The 19,041-nt window shown below is 44.3% G+C and overlaps 1 protein-coding gene across 4 annotated transcripts in view; it reads right to left on the minus strand.

The window, feature by feature from the left end:
* LOC115915492 (phospholipid-transporting ATPase ID-like) overlaps nucleotides 1-19,041 on the minus strand; it is a 72,011-nt gene that overhangs the window by 36,324 nt on the left and 16,646 nt on the right. For all 4 annotated transcript variants that reach the window (XM_030968948.1, XM_030968946.1, XM_030968945.1 and 1 more), the window contains 6 exons: nucleotides 15,558-15,616; nucleotides 5,972-6,085; nucleotides 3,750-3,848; nucleotides 2,812-2,873; nucleotides 1,195-1,267; nucleotides 955-1,025 (listed from right to left, as the gene is read on the minus strand). In XM_030968948.1, the coding sequence (XP_030824808.1) occupies nucleotides 955-1,025; nucleotides 1,195-1,267; nucleotides 2,812-2,873; nucleotides 3,750-3,848; nucleotides 5,972-6,085; nucleotides 15,558-15,616 (478 nt within the window). The remainder of the gene's footprint in view (nucleotides 1-954; nucleotides 1,026-1,194; nucleotides 1,268-2,811; nucleotides 2,874-3,749; nucleotides 3,849-5,971; nucleotides 6,086-15,557; nucleotides 15,617-19,041) is intronic.

A 19,041-nucleotide genomic window follows, 5' to 3' on the forward strand; every position in this document is an offset into this window, starting at 1 on the left:
GGCATTCAGAGGAATTCTGAGGAATAGTAACAAAGGTGAAGTGGCTCTGTCTTCTTAATATCACCACAGAGCAGTGCGCTCTCTACCCTGTCACTCATGACACATTTAAACCCAAAGTATCCAAGCATATAGGAGAGCTCTGAATCTTTTCTCCCATGGTATTCTGATCTGGAAGATTACTTCAGTCCCGGGATTAGCTAGCTGGGGAGCTGGAAATGCAATGTCAGAAGAATACTGCATTAGTTCAGGGCCTCTTAGAAGTGGCACTAGTGTGTATGAAGACTACAAACCCATTTTAAGCAGAAATCAAATGGGGAAAGTGCAGAGGGCTGTCTGTAGGGTCTTGGGAGAGACACAATTTCTTAGAATCTCTGGTCTTGCTTAATCACTCAGACTGTTGCTAGTTCTGGGCAAAGCAGAAAAGGTAAGGCAAACTGGGTCATAAAGATGAGTCAGCTCCAGTTTATTCCAATTAATACAAGTTGCAGCCCTCTGGTTTTGTAGCCAGTTGTGTCCTGGAGTGGGCAGCATTTGGAAGCCTTTGCTCTGTGCTTGCATTGATATTATTCTACAGCAGACCAAAGAAGATTACCAGAGTTATCCATTATGATTATTTCACCCAGATAATCTAACTCAAGGAAAATACTAGAGGAGAAAAAAGCAACAGCTTCTGATGGGGGCATTGCAGGAACATGTGTCTAATTAACTCTCAGAGTTAGTTAGAAGAGCTGTCACTGAAAAGTCAAGTCCCCTCCTCACATGACATTTGCACTCAAGAAGCAAAAGTATCCACCAGAAGACTTTATTTCAAGACACCTACCCAAGGCTTATTCTACATGCTATGAAACTCGTGCTACCAAAGCTATGGCAGGTGTGCCTCCAGAACCCAGGGTCCCCAGGAAGGCGGCTTTGCAGCGGTGACAGGGGTTGCACGCCAGGGCCAGGCTCACTTACCCATCCAGCTCAGCTGTCTCGATGTACGTCAGGCTGTGTGGCTCACTGCTCGACAGCAACAGGAGATCAGCCTGAGCACAGATAGACAGACAGACTTGGCATGAATTCACACAGTCAGCAGGCATTGCAAAGCACTGCTGCTTGCGGTTACTGCCACATCATCACTACAACTGATTTTCTTGTGAGTGATAAGAGTGGCAGAGGTTAGCTGTGATCAGGACAGAGACAAACGGTACTCACTGTCACGAAGTTGTTGTTTTCTAGTTTTATTATATCCCCCACTTGTACATTCATCCATTTTTGCTCCTTTAACCTGCAAGGAAACCTCTAGTAAGTAAGCACATACAGCAAATGCCTCTTGGAAAAGTGGGGAACTTAGCTCTGCTCCTGGAGCCAGACTGTAGGTGCCATCAAGACTTGGGAGCAGGGCCTGCCATGATGTGTCCTGATCCAAACTAAACTGGAGCACCACCATAGTACAAAAAAAAAGCAGTAAAAATCAATAAAAGCACTGTTTGGGCTGACTTCTGCTGGGTTGAGACCAACCCCCAAAACAGCAGTACAGCCCATGTGCACTGTCCTCGTCCTTGTCTCTGCAGCGACTACTCCCTTCCTTCCTCTTCTTAAAGGGCCACATTGCCTCAAAAAATCCTTTCTGCTTTGTGTGAGAGACTTCATCTGGGAAAACTGCAGACTGTGTAAGGTTTCCTGAATGGTACTAAGGGCGGGAGTAGCCAGCTTTCAGGAAGGTCAGTGTAGGTGCTTTGGCTGTGCACTTGACTGTCTGAGCCATGTCTGCAGTGGTCTTCACAGCACCAAGCCAGATGTGCATACAGGAAGCCAGCTAAACTGCAGACACCAACACAGCCAAGATAGCTGCATATGAAAATTCTAGAGGTGAGAAAGATCAGTCTCAAAACAGGACTGGGAGCTCAAGCTTGAACTCAGTTTGATCTTGCTTATTCAGTGTTGGTTAGAGCTGGACAGGATCTGTGGTTTCCAGGTTTTGAAAAAGGCAAAACATTATAAAATTTCTGTGTCAAAATTTGTTTCCTAGACACAGTAACTAATACACAGTAAACTAAGAAACTGGTTTACTTAGCAGAGAGCACAAAAAACTATGTCCCTATTCTTCAGTTTCCACTTATATTCTTTTGGTAATCTGTTGGAGTTTACACAACATACTGCTATCTACAGTGTGGAACAAAGTCACAAAATTCTTCCCAGCTGTCTACAGCTGTGTCCTACGCATAGTTGGACTCCACGGAGCTGCAAGCACATCTGTCTGCCACGAAAGCCAAAGCCTCTGCTATTTTTTCTGCAGGAAAGAACTAGCAGTACAATGTCCAAAGCACGCAGCTGAAATGTTTTGGGTACATCTAAGCCAGAAGTGCTACACACACTCAAAGTATAATGAAGTGTATGAAGGAGATATTCCAGCTTCTTAATTTGAAATACCTTGCTGATAATGCCTAGTTTTTCTTAATGCAAAATAAATGCTATGAGTATAAATTGACCCAGAAGATAGCTTTGCATGTTACTTTTGGGGCAAGGAGTAAAGTAATACATGACTCTGAAATTCTTACTTAAACATAAACACCCAGAAACAGAGAAAGAGTTTTGTTTTTGTCAGCACAAGGTCACAGCCATAATGTCTGCACAGATTCTGGTATTGTGTCTAGGGTTCATTAATCAAACACATAGTCCAAAACTGCATGATGAACTAGTGGTGTGAAACAATATTCAATTTTAAATTGCTTAGTGATCCTTGAGAATCACAGACACACACCAAAAAATCAAAAATATTTACGAATAAAATGCTTTTCCCTGTGAGAACTACAGCAAAAAAGGACTTACATGCCATTGATCAGGACCTGGACTGGGCGGTTGTTGACGTGTTTGTCGCTTTTGTGTCGATTCTGAAAATTGGATCAGAAGGTTAAAAGGCATTTCCAGGAAACCAAACACACAGGAGCCGTAGGCAGTTCATTAACATTTTGGGTTTCCACCCAGCTGCCTGAATGGGTCAGGCAGATTAGGGTCACAACTGAGTCAGTGTCCAGCACATGTTTATGGCAGTGACACAGAGCATAACCAGACTGCAAAGGGCAAGCAGACTTGCTCTTGGAGAGAAGAAGGAGGGTAGAGCCTTACATGTCACTTTAGCACAGCTCTGACTCAGCTGGCATTGCTTCCATCCACCTTAGTCTGTAAACACCAGAGAAATTAATTCCTCTGCTCTCATACGGAAAGTGGCCACTGATGTTCTGGCATTGCTCCATTGAACATCAAAATCATTTTAATAATGAGAGAAAATCAGATGCTAAACTCAGCTCTAATATCACTCTGTAAAGTCAACTGAGCTTTTTGACCATTAGCTCTGATGGCAGCAGACTTTGGCCAAAGCTGAGCAAGTTTAAAAAATCACAAGTGGGTTGAGCACTTGCTTCCTACCAATTTTTTTTCCATCAACATTGTAGTAGATGACAGAGGATGAGTTCTCCAAAGTGGAAGCCTAAGAAAATATTTCTGTGGCTGCATCCGGACATATCTATGAGTGATCACATTTTCAGACATGCTGAGCAGTTTCAGAGAAAGTCAGTGGAGCTGCTGGGCTGTTCAGCAATTTGGAAATTCTAGCTCCTGTTTCAGTAACAAACTATAGATTTTGGGGACTTAATTTCAGACCCCATCTTAGTGCCTGCCACCAGCTGAGTTTAAGCAGTTTATTTCAGTTACTGTGCTGAAGAATCATAGACCAACTCCAAAGTACAGGTCAGAAATACAGATCTTACAAAATCATCAATGGCATCCTTGACCCCTGATACAGCCAGCACCAGCACCAGGGGCACCACTGTTGTAAACCAGGCCAGTGAGGAAATCTGAGGAATCAGCTGTAGGGAGAAAAGATCTCAGTTAAGACATTTCCTGCCAGTTCAGAAAACCACTGCTTCCTAATCAAGCTGCAGACAACATCTTTCTATGATACCTGAATATAGAATAAAGACAGAAATGTAGCTCCATCCCTGATATGTGATCCACCCCCCTCCAAACGTGGGAGAGCCAGGGAACCCATGTTTTCTTTCCAAAACAAGCTATAATTAAAGTTAGAAAAATTGAGCTGTCAGAAAGTGTAGAGGGCTGCTCTTTATTGTTGTTTGCAGAATCAGAATTGCCAAATCCCCAGGGTATTTCTTTGGAAGTACTGACATGGGCAAGCCTGCTGTGGGGGACTCAAGAGCTATCTGAGCAAAAACAGGTGTGCAGAGCCCTCAAAAGCTTCTGTTCTTTGTTTCTTCTCACATTTTGCTGAAGTAAATTCTCACATTTTGCTGAAGTAAATTTTGCATCAATGGAGAATGCAAGCTGTTGCCAGGGCTGACCTTGCTCTCCCAAGAGCGGCACAGACACTTTTGTTTCCTACATCTTTAACAGTGAGAGGACCAAAGAGTTGAAGGTGATTCTGTTAGGCTGTCAGTCAAGCAAAGGGAGATGTCTCACCCCCACACAATTCTCCCCTTCCTCTAGAAGCGCAGCACTAGGAATGGAAGCAACGTGAAACCGGCATTAGTGTGTCCCTCAGCTTGGATCTGGGAAGCGTCAACTCCATGTTCATTGTGAAGTTGACATTTATGCACTGTCATAGCCCAGATCCTACAGGCACCGTAGCCATCCTCAGCTGCACAGGCTGCAACTGCTGCCTTCTCATCTCTCTTGGAAAATGCATGTCCCACTGGTCTGGGACAAAGGAGGGGGAGACAGAGTCCCCACAGCCTGCCCATCACATCCACTCCTGATGCAGGAATAGTCCCACAGGGATGGAGTGAGGAATATTAGAATAAACTAATGCCTGCCCTCTTTAGGCTATCTTGATGTAAAGAAAATCTGTGTGCTTTTATATATAGTCAACCCTAGATGGCCTAGCAAAACACACAGTGGAATAATTTAAGGCAAATACTTTGGAATAGTATGAATTTGACAGACAAACAGCTAGAGTGCAGCACAACAACGCAGGAACTGTGCTCTCAGCTCAGCTGAAAAGGCACCTTCTCTTGAAAAATATAGATGCACTCAATTTCAAAAATTCATTCCCCGCAAATAAGCATAAAGGATCATATGTGGTTTGCTGAAGGCTTGACCACATTTCACTTATGCTTTTTTTAAGCTGAAATTGCAAAAAGAAAAAGTATTTGAAACGGGTTATTTTGAAAAATTGTGTGCAGTGAAATGATCAACTTTAAAACATTAAGCTTGAAACATAATCAAAATTATACCCTTCTTTTGATAACGTGTATTCTGATATGAGTCAGCGATGGCAGAGTACACAGCAAGGTGCAAAGGGGCAGAAATCCTGATATCAATTTATCCGGTGTGTTCGGCTTTCAGGGCATCATTAGCGGCAGGGATGAGCAAAGTGCAACACAATGCCATTGCAATCCACAGGGTTCAGCAGCGCTGCCAGGGTCTGACACACTCCATACTGGGCACCTCCCTCACCCCAGAGAGGGGAGCAGCAATATCCAGCTTTATGCAAACTAGCCAAAACCTTGAGCCTTGCTGATGTTAACTCCTTCCTTCCCAGGGAAACACCACAGGTTGCAAATGTGGCGTCCTTCTTGCTGTTTTTTTTTTGTGACTGCCTGCGGAACTCACCTTAAAATCTGTGGGTAAGAGACAGCTTGGCTTTACACTACAGGATGAATAAGTAATGCAAATCTGAGGACAGCCAGGAGCACTGAGAGGTAGACACAAAGGGATAGTAGGGCAGGGGGCATGAAAAAGTTGCACAATTTGTTGAAAACTAATTAACTTTTTTCCTTCATTTAGTTCAAACCCTTATATGCAAAAGTAAAAGAGAAAATTGCTTTTTTCTGTCCTACTTTCTATGTACTGTAAGATTTTACTAAGATGCTAATTCACACCAGGACTATAGTTTGCACTTCATTACACCTGCCAAACATAGACTGGCTTTGATGACAGAGAACAATCTGCTGGAAACAACACAGTGATTTCATACCTGCAAAATCAGCAAGAAAAGGAAGTAAGCATTGGCTATTCGCTGAAACTGCTCAAACAGGTTGAGAGGCAGGAAAGTGAAGAAATTGTATTTCGATGTTTTAATTGAATTGTTCTGTAGGGGAAAAAATGAAAATAAGGATTGGTAAAACAGGAAACAAAATTACAGCACAACACATTTCAACTGTGTCTTACTTGCTTATATTTAGCAATAGCATTGTTCCCAACAGCAGGTCAAAAAGCGTTTCCTTTTCCACCACACAATCATGCCAAGTCTGGATAAACAGAGAATTCCTCTTGGAATGGGTGAAAACATGATGCTTGGCTTATACCAGTGCTGCTGCAGGTAGATAAACTTGTATGTTGTTGCTCACAACATCTTCCCTTTATCAATAGTCTTCTTACTTACACAGTGCACAAAGAAAATTGAGAACTGTAACCAGAAGACAACAATTTTTCTGATGTTTTTTGTCAGATGCTTGAAATACCCATTGGCTGGAAAACCCTACTGGAGGTATACATCCTCTCGGGAGCAGAATATGACATTATTATTATCATTTTCAGCTCATTCAGCAAACTTTCAGCTCAGCAGCTTCAACGGGTGGCTTGTTTCTACTCCACAAAAATCATTTGGATGTGGTGTTGTGCAAACAGCCACTAATACAAGAGCTCACTGTTTCAGTAAGTGAGCTGCAGCTCTGTTCCCTATTTCCAGTTTCCTTTTCTAATTTTGGGTGGCCCCTCCAGCCACAAGAAGTGGTTGCTCCCCAGTCTGTCTTTTGCAAACCACAGAAAGACCTAAGCCTGATATTGCAGAATGGGGTATTTTCTTCCCCAAAGATGATTGACCAGTCTGGTCCAATATGTGCCACCAGCCATCCATGCTAAATGCATCCTACTGACCTACCAGCTGCTGCTGTCCCTTTAGTTTTCAGGTGTGCTGGACCATCTTTTCATACGATGTTTAACAGGTCCAGGTTTAGTTCTGGAAGGATGAATCCCCCCCATTGTGAGAACACCTTAATTTTTTCCCCCTAGAAGCTCTCCATACAATGCCCATTAACCCCCTTCCAGGGAACCTAAGGTGTGACAGCACAAGGCTGAATGAAGCACACCTGAATTCCATAATAAATATGCTGGTTCAACAGGAGAGAAAATGGTGATGTGGTATTTGTAATAGCCTTTAGATATTGGTAAGCTGGTGGGAGGACAGAAGCTACTAAGTATGAATCACAGCCCACTTCTTATCCTTGCATTAATCCGGGATCTCGACATCTACACTGACATGCATCACCATGTTTCCAGCACTAAACCAATTATTTCAGGTTACCACAGAAAGGTATGTGTGGGGGAAGCTATTCCGTTTTTGGCAGTTACTGGATTTCTCTACCTTCAGACACACAGTACAGCGTATGCTCTTCAGCATTAAAATCATGTTTTATCCCTTGGACAAGCCAAATGAGTAAATCTCTAAAAGGGCAGAAATTAAAACAGCCTTCATAGAAGAGCTAGCCAAATCCTCCTCTTGACTGGACTCCAGCAGGAAAATATATTTATCTGTGATCATCATATATACAATATTGCCTGTCTCTTGGTATCATGCAGCTACCTGCATGTGTGGTTAACTCTGTCTATGCCATGATGTGTAGTTAAATTTGGTTTATTTCAAAATCCTTAACCATGGGGTATGCATCATGGACAGGCTCCATGGACACTGCTGAAACAGAAGCAATGGAAAAATGGCATCCTCTGCAAACCCAGCATACTAGGAACTAAATAGCTTGACAAGACTGTGTCCATCAGGCACACAGTCTAGCAATTTTTTTAATGAAAGCTGAATCTAAATAAAGAAATCTGCCCACTATTCCGAGGACAACTATTATGACCAATTACTTTAAAAAAACCCCAGAAGATTGCTGCTGCAGGAAAAAGTAAATGCAGGGGACTTGACCTTTGTGCGTCAACAGATTTCAGAGGGTTGCATATAACATGGGAAAAACTACTCAGTAAACACTCTAGATAAAGTTTATAGATCTTTGCCTGCAAAAATCTCAGAAGGGAATAAGAAAAGAATGGGAGTGGTTTATTTCAATTCCTGACTTCTATTTCTGTCCATTAATTACGTCAGGAAAATCATTGAATGAACCACAGCCATTCATTTTATTTCCTATTGCCATTAGGCATGGTAAAAACCCCAGACATAACAACTTCCAAATGCTTAACTGCAGGAATCTGGATAGTCACTGTTTTCTCCATAGTTGTTCAGGATCATTATATTGTTGGGCACATATTGTCTTTTGGGACATTAGGGCACTTTAGACCTGAGGATAAGAACAGGGAGTATTATCATGAATCTTCTAATTTTTCTAGAATCTATAATTAAAATTAATCACCAGGAATAAAAGAACTTGTAATTACTATAAATATTTCTAATTAAACACATAACTTGTTCACAGACCTCAGGGGCTAAAGACATAGCAATAGCAAATTACTATGACAAACTAGAGAAAACTTCAGCCTTTCCAAATCAAAACTCTGCATTTCCACATCACAGATACAGCTGAAGCACTATGCAAGGTATCACATAATCATGGAAATATAGAATGGTTTGGGTTGGAGGGAGTATTAAAGATCATCTCATTCCAACTATCCCTGTCATGGGCAGGGACGCCTCCCACCAGACCAAGTTGCTCCAGCCTGGCCTTGAACACTTCCAGGAAAGGGGCACCCACAGCTTCTCTTGGCAACTTGTGCCAGTGCCTCAACACCCTTACAGTAAATAATTTCTTCCCAGTATCTAATCTAAACCCACGCTCACTTTGAAGCCATTCCTTTGCCCTGTCTGCTACATGCCCTTGTAAAAAGTCCCTCTCCATCATTCTTATGGGCTCCCTTCAGGCACTGGAAGGTCACAGGTAGGTCACCCTGAAGCCTTCTCTTCTCCAGGCTGAGCAAAGCCAATTCTCTCAGGTATTGATTATGTTTTCAGGCAATACTACAGGGCTGTGTGCTTTGACAGCTACAGGGAAATCTCAGCTGGCCTCTGCTCTTGATCTTATCCTCTTCTGTGATGCTCAACATCATCAAACCCTGTCACTCTTTAGAGCTGGACCAGAGCCTGACTCTGGGGTGGGAGGGAGCCTGCAGGAGCTTGCATCACTGCAGTGCATTAAATGGTCCACATGCAGCCATCATTTCACAAGCAATGCCTCTAATACATCATCTGCCTCACTGTGCCCACACTCTGCCTTCAGCGGGGGAGACTCCCATAGAGAAAAAGTCATGGAGAGGAATAATCTTTGTAACAGCAATTAGGTATTGAGAGGCCTTACTGAAACTTCTGGTTTTCCTATAGATTCATTAAAACCAACAGCTAAGAAGAGCAGTTCTATGGGCTGAGCACAAAGATGGGGATGGGGAGCTTTACATTTACTCCCTGATCTCCCCTAGAGCTCTGGTTGTGCAAGGGCAGTCCCTGCATGCACCTGTGTCCTAAATGAGCAGGTCTGAGCGTGGTTACCCACAGGCAGCCTGGAGCTCTCCAGATGCGAAGTTTGACACCAGAGCAATGTTGTCTGTGGGTGAGGGATTATTCTCATCTGCTCTTTTCAGGGGCTAGATTCACACCTCCTGGAGGTGTGACTCCACCAAAATGCTGTCCCTAAGAATAGTGCTCATCTCTCCACAGTTACACAAGTCCAGATCTGGCGGATGAGCTGTTACTTTGGGGGTGTTTGCAGAAGCCCGCCTGTGACGTCCAACAGCAAGCAAAACTCAGCAGATGGCTCCTACCTTAGATCGCTGAGCAAACAAATCATCTCCTTGCCATAAAAGTCACTGGAAATAAGAGACACTGATGCTTTTGTGGCTAGATTACAGGGGCTAAAGTGCATGGCAAGGTATTGACCCTCTGAATTTATACCTCTGGCTCAGTGACATAATAGTTCCCAGCAGCTGGACAACCTAGCCCCAGGTAAATTTTAGCAAGATTTTGGTGACCCCACAGGGAAGTGTCATGCCACAGCACTTAGCAGTTCTGTTGGTACTTGTGTAGCACAGATCAATGGAACAGCTGAGCAGCAGAAATGTCTTTCCCAGGTGTTTTGGTAAAGCCTCACCAAGGAGGTGGCAGAAGTGCAATTCCATGGCGCTCTGTTTAACTGCAGCAGTGCCATTGGAAAGAACACAGAAGCCATAAGCAGAAATATGATCACAGGGCTGTGAATGTGCTCATGAAAAATTTTAATAAACTCATGTAACAGTGCATAATATGGCACCAAGGCTTTGTTTTCACAGGGAGTACAGAACAGTCAGATCAGATCAGTTTTAAGACTCCCAAGTTCACTGACTTATTCCTGATGTTAGGCAGCAGTCCCAGCTCAACAGAAGACTGATAAAGGCCAAAAGGATGTGGTGGTGTTAATCTGGTCCCTGTAAAAGTCTCTGTACAAAAGTAAACTCCCAGGAGTAACAGACAGGCCAAACATTAGAAATAAAAATGCCAATTTCCAAAGCACAGTTCTCTTTTCTTCCCTTTTCTTTTTTTTCTCCCCCATTTTTCTTTTCTTTAAACAGAAAAAGGATAGGAATGTCTTACATATGCAACCCCTTGTCCCTCACTTGACAGCACTAATGAAGTGAGTTCCAGGATCTCATCACATGTTGTGTATGCCATGAAAATCTGTAGGAAAGCATGATCACTGGTTGTGTTTTCCTGTTGTTCCTGCAGTCTGGTGTCACCCCATTACTGAGCAGTTAATCATCAGTGTGGTAAGCGTCCTTGTCATGGTGGTGCACAGGGCTGGCATGGCTTGGTAACGTCGTGTCATTGCTCACAGACAAGCCAAGCACAACAACCTAAAGCTCTTGTCTCTTAGGCATCCCCTTCAACCAACACTGTGCTCTCCCTCTGGCTCGGCTCAGTACCTGAAGCTGCTGCCTGTCAGGAAGGAGGAAGGAAGGGGAGGGCAGAGCCCTGATGAGTGGTGCAAAGGAGACAAACTCCAAACCACTGTTTTGTTTTCATTATGGTCTCACACAACAAGACTCCCAACCAGTGCAGTAGGAGTATTCTCTCCATGAGACTTAATCTGATGAAGAGCGGAAGACCTGATCCAAAGGCATCTATGGACTTCACTGAAGACCACATCTGGCACAGCTCAATCTTTATGTGCTTCTCAGGGGCCTGATATGCCTTGAGGACCTTGACCTCACCTGATGACTCTAGCCACAAGCCCTGTGCAGAGCTCAGGAGTTCACTTAAGCTCAGCCAGGAGCCTTCTATCCTCACCTGAGCTATGTTGTAGAAGTTCCCAACTCCAGACTGTCATCTGTCCTTGTTTCCCTGATATATCTATCCAGTTCTACTTCCTTGATGGACCTTGGACCTCTGGTATAGATTTGTCTTCAGCCCTGTCTCTCACCACTTCTGCCTGGGCTCCCTAAGAGGGCCCTGGACCTGGTTCATGACCTCACCTTGTCTGGAATGGTCAGGATGGACCCCATCGCCAGCATTCTGCCCTGTCCCTGCCAGCCAGATGCTGCAGGACTGCACCCTGGTCAGTGGGAGCTCTGCCTGAGCTGGATCACCTCCACTTCCAGCTTGCCCCCTCTCCCAGTCAGCCCTGCTCTGACTGCTCCCTGACAGTGCCTCAAGCGCTCTTTAGATGGACCCAACTTACACCTCACTAAAGAGCAGTGCAGGTTGCTGCTGCAGCTATTCCTTCGGGGACTACTGAGACCATTTTTCACTTCCTCAGACCACACCCCCTTCTGCCTTGAGCCTGAGGGACACTGGGGGACATTTACAGGTTGAGACAGGAAGAGAGGGCAGCTGGTGCCAGGACCCTGATCATGCTGATAAGGACCTTGAGGATCACCCACCAGGTAGCATTCTGAGATCAAAACATGCAACCAGAGGAGGTGGAGCAGAGTCTGAGCCATTACCAGAGCTCCCTGCTCTCCAATTAAATTTCTAACAGATAAGAACCCAGCTGCTGATCCAGCCCAGGCAATGTGTATTGGCTATAGGAAGTTATATACATCCCTCCTGTTTCACTAGAGACTTCATCAGGTGACCCGAGTCCAAGCAGCCCCCTTGCTGCTGGTCCTGATGAAAGAATGCTGGCTTGACCCTGGGTCCTGATCCAAGGTGAAATCTGTCATTGACTCACAGGCCTTGCATTTCCTTTCTATTGTCTGAAAGCCAATTTCAAAGTTGTTTTCGCAGCCCTTCATGACGTCCCAGTGCAGCTGTGCTAAATTCCAATGTGAAAGCAAAGAATTAAAAAGGAACTAGGATCAGATCAACATTAAAAGTCTTCAGAAGAGATTTTCCTCTCTAGAGTGTTGATGGAGAGCCCATCGTGGTGGACACACAGAGGCTGTCCCCTCTGTAGCTGTGTTGGGATGAATGCAGACAGATTAAGTTGAATAAAGTTCTTAAATCTTGCTATACCACATCTGCCACCCTGCTTTCCACTTTATTTCAGTTTTTACACAGAACAAACCTCTTTCTGAATTCAGGAAGTATCTTTCTGTCTGCATTGTGAATAAACACAGGATTAGGACTTGACTTTTCATTTTTACTGACCTATATTGAGCCCTTTCCTGTGCTGCTCTAAGTGCCTTTTCATGCCACTCATTCACACTTTGTTTCTGAGTCATTCCTTACTAATTTTGTGAGCTGGTGGGTAGTGTTCATACCTTCACATTCAGCCCTTCCAGTTAACTGCACAGCACTTTGTTTTAAAGTTTGTTTAATTTTTCTAACCTTCTCCCCAACTACTGAGGCCTCATGGCTGGAGAAGTGTGGCAGGCAGGGACACGCTGCAGTTTAGCATCTGCTGTATTTTCTGACAGCTCGGGGAGGGAATTCGCCCTCTGAAGTCTCCTGAAGTTGTAGAGTGATGGAGGTGGACATGCCTTTGCATGCCGTGGCAGACATGGCTTTCCACGGTGCAGTACCAGGTTCCTGCAAAGCTGGTTTGAGCCATTCGGGAGTCTTGCTTCATTCCAGGAGGGCCACCTTTCAGCAGCTGCCAGAGCTGATGTCAGACTCCGCACACAATAGAGTTTTCAAGTCTTTATCAGTTCGTCTCTTCTCCCTTCACAGATACCCTGGAGACTTTGCACCGGCAAGGGACAAAGTCCCACCAAGAATGGGGATATATTCAAGGACAACACACCCACCTCTGGTTGTACTTTCCCACCTCCCTGCTCTTGCTGTGATAAAGAGGGACAATGCACCTCTGTACCTTTGATCTATGCCTACATAATAGACACCACCCGTTTAGTGAAAGGCTCAAATCTTCACAGCAGGTGGGACAGAAAGCCTGGCCGCGCCAGTAAGTCAATATGCAACATCTAGGCTTGCATTTCCCTTTCTTTTTCCTTATTGGCCTTTCTCAGCAAGTGCCTCACCCTAAAGAAACATTTACCGCCTCACCTAGCTTTGTTGCAAGAACCTGTTCTATAGGTTTTATGGCTAATGTGGCCTTAAGTTACCAAGAAATCTGAAACTCAGTCCTGTGACTTTCACTGTCTCTAAAATAGTTTTAAAGCTTTGTTATATTCGTGGGTTTGTTTTGGATCTTAGTGGTCCTTTCCCCCCGAACCACATCCTAGTGCTTAGCAGAGCAACCCCACCATGACGAGACAAATTTGAATGTGAGGAAGGTACCCAAATTTAACCCTTGCCTGGAAGAGCTAACTTTCAGAAGCACCATGGATATGTTATGGGAGGATGCCAGGACACGATCTCCCTTTTTGTCATTTCCACATTCATCATCAATCTACAGCATGGGGTGTGATGTAACTTATGAGCAAGTTTAGTTTTTTCCATACACCCTAGTAACGTGGAGTTAATAAATTGAACTTTTGCGAGGACTTATTGAAAATAAGCAGCCCAGGACATGTTGTGCAGTCCTCTACAGTTAGGGAAGTTCTTGCATCACTATCTAAAGTCTGTTAGTACCTCACCATCCACTCGCTGCTTCAAGGCTTGACTCTTTTTGGGCAGTTTCCTGAATTTCCCAAGCCTCAGTCTGCACAGGACTCCAGAAATCATGGCCCATAGCTGACTGAGGGGCATGATTACCAAAACTCATTGCCAAGTTTTAACGAATTATACTGAGCTGGCTTTTTGGCTGCCTTCACTTTATCACCTAATCGCAGACTTAACGAAATTCTGAAGTGTTCTCAAAATTGTCTACTTAATTGTGGCTATTTGCAAACCCTTGGGCGCAATCAAGCAATCAGCTGGGAAGCACTGTCATGCAAAGTCAGTTTTCTGAATGGCTTTTCACAGAATTAGGCATGGAACCAGAAGAATTGCTTGTTGTCTCTATCCTGAGGTACCTGCCCATCTCCCTCCTACTTTCTTGTCCCACTACTGCACTTTGCAACCATTCAGTGGAAGATGACAAAACCATGTGTAGTGATAATAACCATCACAGCACACTACTGGCAGGTTGTGTGCAAATCAAGTTCACTTCCCCAGTGTCAAATCACCAGTCTTGATAAGACATCCATGCTGCATGGTACTTCACATGTATTAACTGCCATGCATTTCATATTCAGGACACATGCAGCAGCTCTGGACCCTGGGACTCTCTAACCCATGTTTGTGGCTGAAAACTGCTGAAAACCACATGTTGACATCAGTCAAACCTGCTGGCAAGTCATACTGTCCCCATCACAAGAAATTAGTGTGTTCTAAAATGCTTAGTGTTTTCACCTCTTGCCAAGAAAATAGTTGTGATGTTCCTAAACCAAAACATGATTCAAAGAGCTGTCAAGTAATTGAAGTATTAATTTCACCACTGGAATTCAGATATTCAGAGGACAAAAATTCACAAAATTCACTTCGGTATTAATTAGCAGCTGCAAACACTTTGAAGGAATGCAGCTTCAGGGCAGCCTCACAGAGGGGATGCCCCTGCAGGCAGGACAGATCTAGAGGCTGAGCTAGCCCTCCTCTGCATCAAACAATGGTCCACAGGCTTTGGAAATGAAGTTGCCCAAGGGGCTCCCTGGCAAATTAGCCTGGCAGCCCTGGGATGCAGCCAGCCTGTGTCAAGGTGCACTTTGGAATCACAGATTTCATGGCACAAAGTGAACCTGAGTGTTAGGAATCTGGCAGAAAAGCTGGCAGAATCCCACAAGGGCCAGATCCAAAACCTTCCTGACAGAGATGATTTCACTGCAAAAGCTGAGGAACTGACACATTTCCTTTCATGTTTTACTTTAAATGGAGACAAATTTCCACAGAAAGCTCCCCCCAAGTTCCATTATTGAAAGGCCTTGGAGCCTGGAAATGCTTTGACTCACGAATAATTTTCTGTAAGTGTGCAAAGTCGCTGTGCCATGCTTTTCCAGAACTGGATCTCCTTCAGCTGCCCATTTCTCAGGCTGACTTAGCAGCAATCCACCTCTGATGGTTCATCTGGCTTTTGTTTGCCTGGTTTGCAGAGCCATAGCTGGCATGCAGTTCTGTTCACCCCTTTGAAACAACACTTGAGACATGAAACAGATGCAGCTACATCTGCGGCTACATCTGCATGAAACAACACACACTGGTTACTTACAGCATATTCAAACTGCAGATTAAAATCCCGGTTGTTTGCTTGAAGTTGTCTCTCTTCCTCTGCAAAGAAAAGGAAACACATCAATCATGTGTGAGGGTAAGCAGAGTCAATACAGACGTGAGTGGAGCATCACAAAGTGCAAGCAGAGCTGCTAGAAGGGAGCGACACAGCGAATGGGAGCCCCATGCCAGGGACCTGGGGTGGCTGGTGACACTGATGGAGCTGCACTGTGGACTGGCACCACGGCACTCTTAACACCATGGAACAAGTCTCCTCCACACACCACTTGCTGCAATGCCAGTGCCTGGTCAGGTTGTTCACCTTCTGGGTAGGAGCTCCCACTCAGCTGGTGGTGCTCACTCTTCCTGCTCTGCTCCTTCTCTTCCCCCTGAAGTCTCTGGAGCTTTTGCCATCAGCCTACACTTGGTGCCCTTCTTCCAGTGCAGGTGCATTTCTGAGCATCATTCCACTGATGAGACACCATCCCCACAGCTGTCATGAAATCAAAACTTACTGGAAGAATATCAAAAGGTCATCAAATCTGTCCTTTACCTCAAAGCAGGGGCTTGCCTGTCTTCCCCAAAAATAACATTAAAAACTCCAGCAACAGCTGTTCTTCAATTGCCTATTCCAGGACTGAAGTCTCCTTACCCTAGGGCAGTTTTTCCCTGCATTATCTAACATAAAACTCATTACTTCAATTTCAAGAGGTTTTGTCTTCTCTCAGGAGGGTCAAAGGTGGTCTTCTGCTTCCCCTAAGTTCCTTGTGCTACTTGCCAAGGATGCAGAGTACAGACAGTTGAGGGAGGGGATTGTCCCACTCTGCTCTGCACTGGTGCAGGCTCACCTTGAGTCCTGTGTGCAGTTTTGGGCACCACAGTGTACAAAAGGTCTAAAAGCTATTAGAAAGAGACCAAAGGAGGCTCATGTGGATGGTGAAGGGACTTGAGGGGTATCCATATGAGGAACACCTGAGGTCACTTGGTCTGTCTGGCCTGGAAGGAGTAGACTGAGGGGAGACCCCATCGCTGTCCACAACTTCCTCAGGAGGGGAAGAGGAGGGGCAGGCACTGATCTCCCCTCTGAGTGCCCAGGGAATGACAGGACCAGAGGGAATGGCCTGAAGCTGTGTCAGGGGAAGTTTAGGTTGGATATCAGGAAAAGGTTCTTCACCCAGAGGGTGGTTGGGCACTGCAACAGCTCCCCATGGAACTTGACAGAGCTGGAGAAACATTGGACAATGTTCTCAGGAACGAGCTGCAGTTCTTGGGGCTGTTCTGTGCAGGGATTCTGTGATTCCAAGTTCACTACATACTGAAGGCCTTACACTAGCCTTCCCAAGGGTAAGCAGCTCCTTCAGTTTCTTCAGCCACTTCTTATGCATTAATCCATCTGAAGGAACATCACCCTTGGTCTCTAGCGGGCTTCCCAGCTAGTTCAGCCCATTCTGGATGGATCCCCAAAATGGGCCATGGTTTGCAGCTGAGGCCTTACCAAAGCTGACCACGGCACAAGGGACATATAATTTTCCTTGCAGACAATGCACATCATGCATAAGAATTCACCCAGGAGTGATTAAAAGTAACATCCTTATGCACCACCAGCACACAGAGGATGGCTTCCTAGAATATGATCCATTTTGGCAGATCCTTTCTGGCAGAGCCGGATGTCTCATCAGGCAATGCAAATCTTTCATTTGTCCTTGCTGAACTGCTTCCAAATTCTTTCAGACTATTTCTCCAACCAGTCAATTCCAATCCCATCTTTCAGTGTGCTTGTAGCTCTTGCCAGAGTGTTGCCATTCACAGATGTACTGTGTTCTTTATTCTGTCAGCCAAGATGTAGAAGTAAATATTGAATACCAGACTCAGGATGGGATATACCCCTGATGAATCTTTCAAGTTTCCTTATCAGTCATCAATATCTATTGTTAATGTCTTCTATTTTTTCTGAAAAATCTGGCACTCACTGTTTTGTGATTTTATCTCAAGCATGTATCTCCAGTTTACTTGTAAAAATGCCACAAGTGACAGTCAAGATACATGGCAGCTATCTGAGGCTTTTTCAATAGCCCTCCAGCTACCACTAAAACAGAATTAATTTTGGTTTGATGCAGTTTTTCAGGACTGCTGACTGTTAATCATCTCTTCCCCACACACACACTCCTAGTTACTTTGAAGTGGTTTGCTGTATTGTTTTAACCTTTACTCAAGTGAAGCCAATACATCTATAATTGCTCAGCTTTTCTCTTTTCCCTGTGCTTGCTCTCTTCCCAGTCTTCTGAACTTTGCCTGCCTGTGAGCCAGACTCTCAAAGGCAGAACTGCTCCAGGGCATGCTTTACCTTACCCAGTCAACCCATTCTCTCTTTATTCCAGCCCAAAACCTATCCCTTTCTCCCCTGCTTTTGGCAAGTATTATGTTAGATATCTAGAGGAAAAAAAAAGGAAAACAAAAAAAAAGCCCCAAAAAACCAACAAACACACCACAACAAAACCCCTCTGATTTCTTAGCTTTATTTGCTAGGCTTTTTCCACTGAGCCTCCCCAGAGACCCCAACGCCTCAGAACAACTTTTATTGCCCTTTATGTCCTTGATAGCCTTTTCTCACTTTGAGCCTTTGCCACACTGTTTGTGCTGCATAAAACAAACTGGTTTGCACCTTCTAGAGGCATCCTTCCTTTGTCTGAAGCAAATGGAGAGCTTCTGATTTCACCATTTCACTCATCCTTCTGAGCCTTTCTCTGAAAGGTGATAACTTACACATGTGCCCTTAATATCAATTAATAATATATGTGCCCTTAATATCAATTAATAATATATGTCCCCTTAATATAAATTATTTAAGGAAATGACAGCTCTAATTCTCCCCCCACCCTAGGATTCCTCCCCATGAGGTCTCAGCTATTAGTTCTTCGTATTTATTGAAGGTTTCCTTCTTGAAGTCAATGTTAAACAATTTCACACTGTCACTTTTTCCTAAGTATCATCACATCATTTCATAACTATTCCTGTTTACACTCCCTTCAGCTTTCAGAGGACCAGCCAGCTCCTCCCATCCCCTCCCTTTTGGAGGGAATCACTTCTGAAGCAACTTCCTCTCCTCTCCAAATGTTACCCACCTCTGCACCAAAACTCTGTGCCAGCTGAGTAGGTCGTGTTCCTCTACAATTCTCTCCAGCTCTGCCTCTGCATAGATGGAATTCTTCATTTGCCACCATATCCTGCCTCTCAGAAAACTATTTTTTCTTTTTTTTTTCTTTTTTTCTTTTTTCTTTTTTTCTTTTTTTTCCTTTTTTTTCCCTTTTTTTTCTTTTTTTCATAAAAGACCGCCCTTCTTGGTTTTCTATGCTTGTGTTCATTACCTTGTAGCATTATTAAGAGATCTGCAATTTGCTCATCTCTTTCTTCAAGCTGCATTTCAGACCATGTAGTCATGTAAGAAAAGCTTCTGTTAACCATACAGAGTTAGTTTTATTCTTTTC

The sequence above is a fragment of the Camarhynchus parvulus genome, chromosome Z (assembly GCF_901933205.1).
Source record: "Camarhynchus parvulus chromosome Z, STF_HiC, whole genome shotgun sequence".
NCBI lineage: Eukaryota > Metazoa > Chordata > Aves > Passeriformes > Thraupidae > Camarhynchus > Camarhynchus parvulus.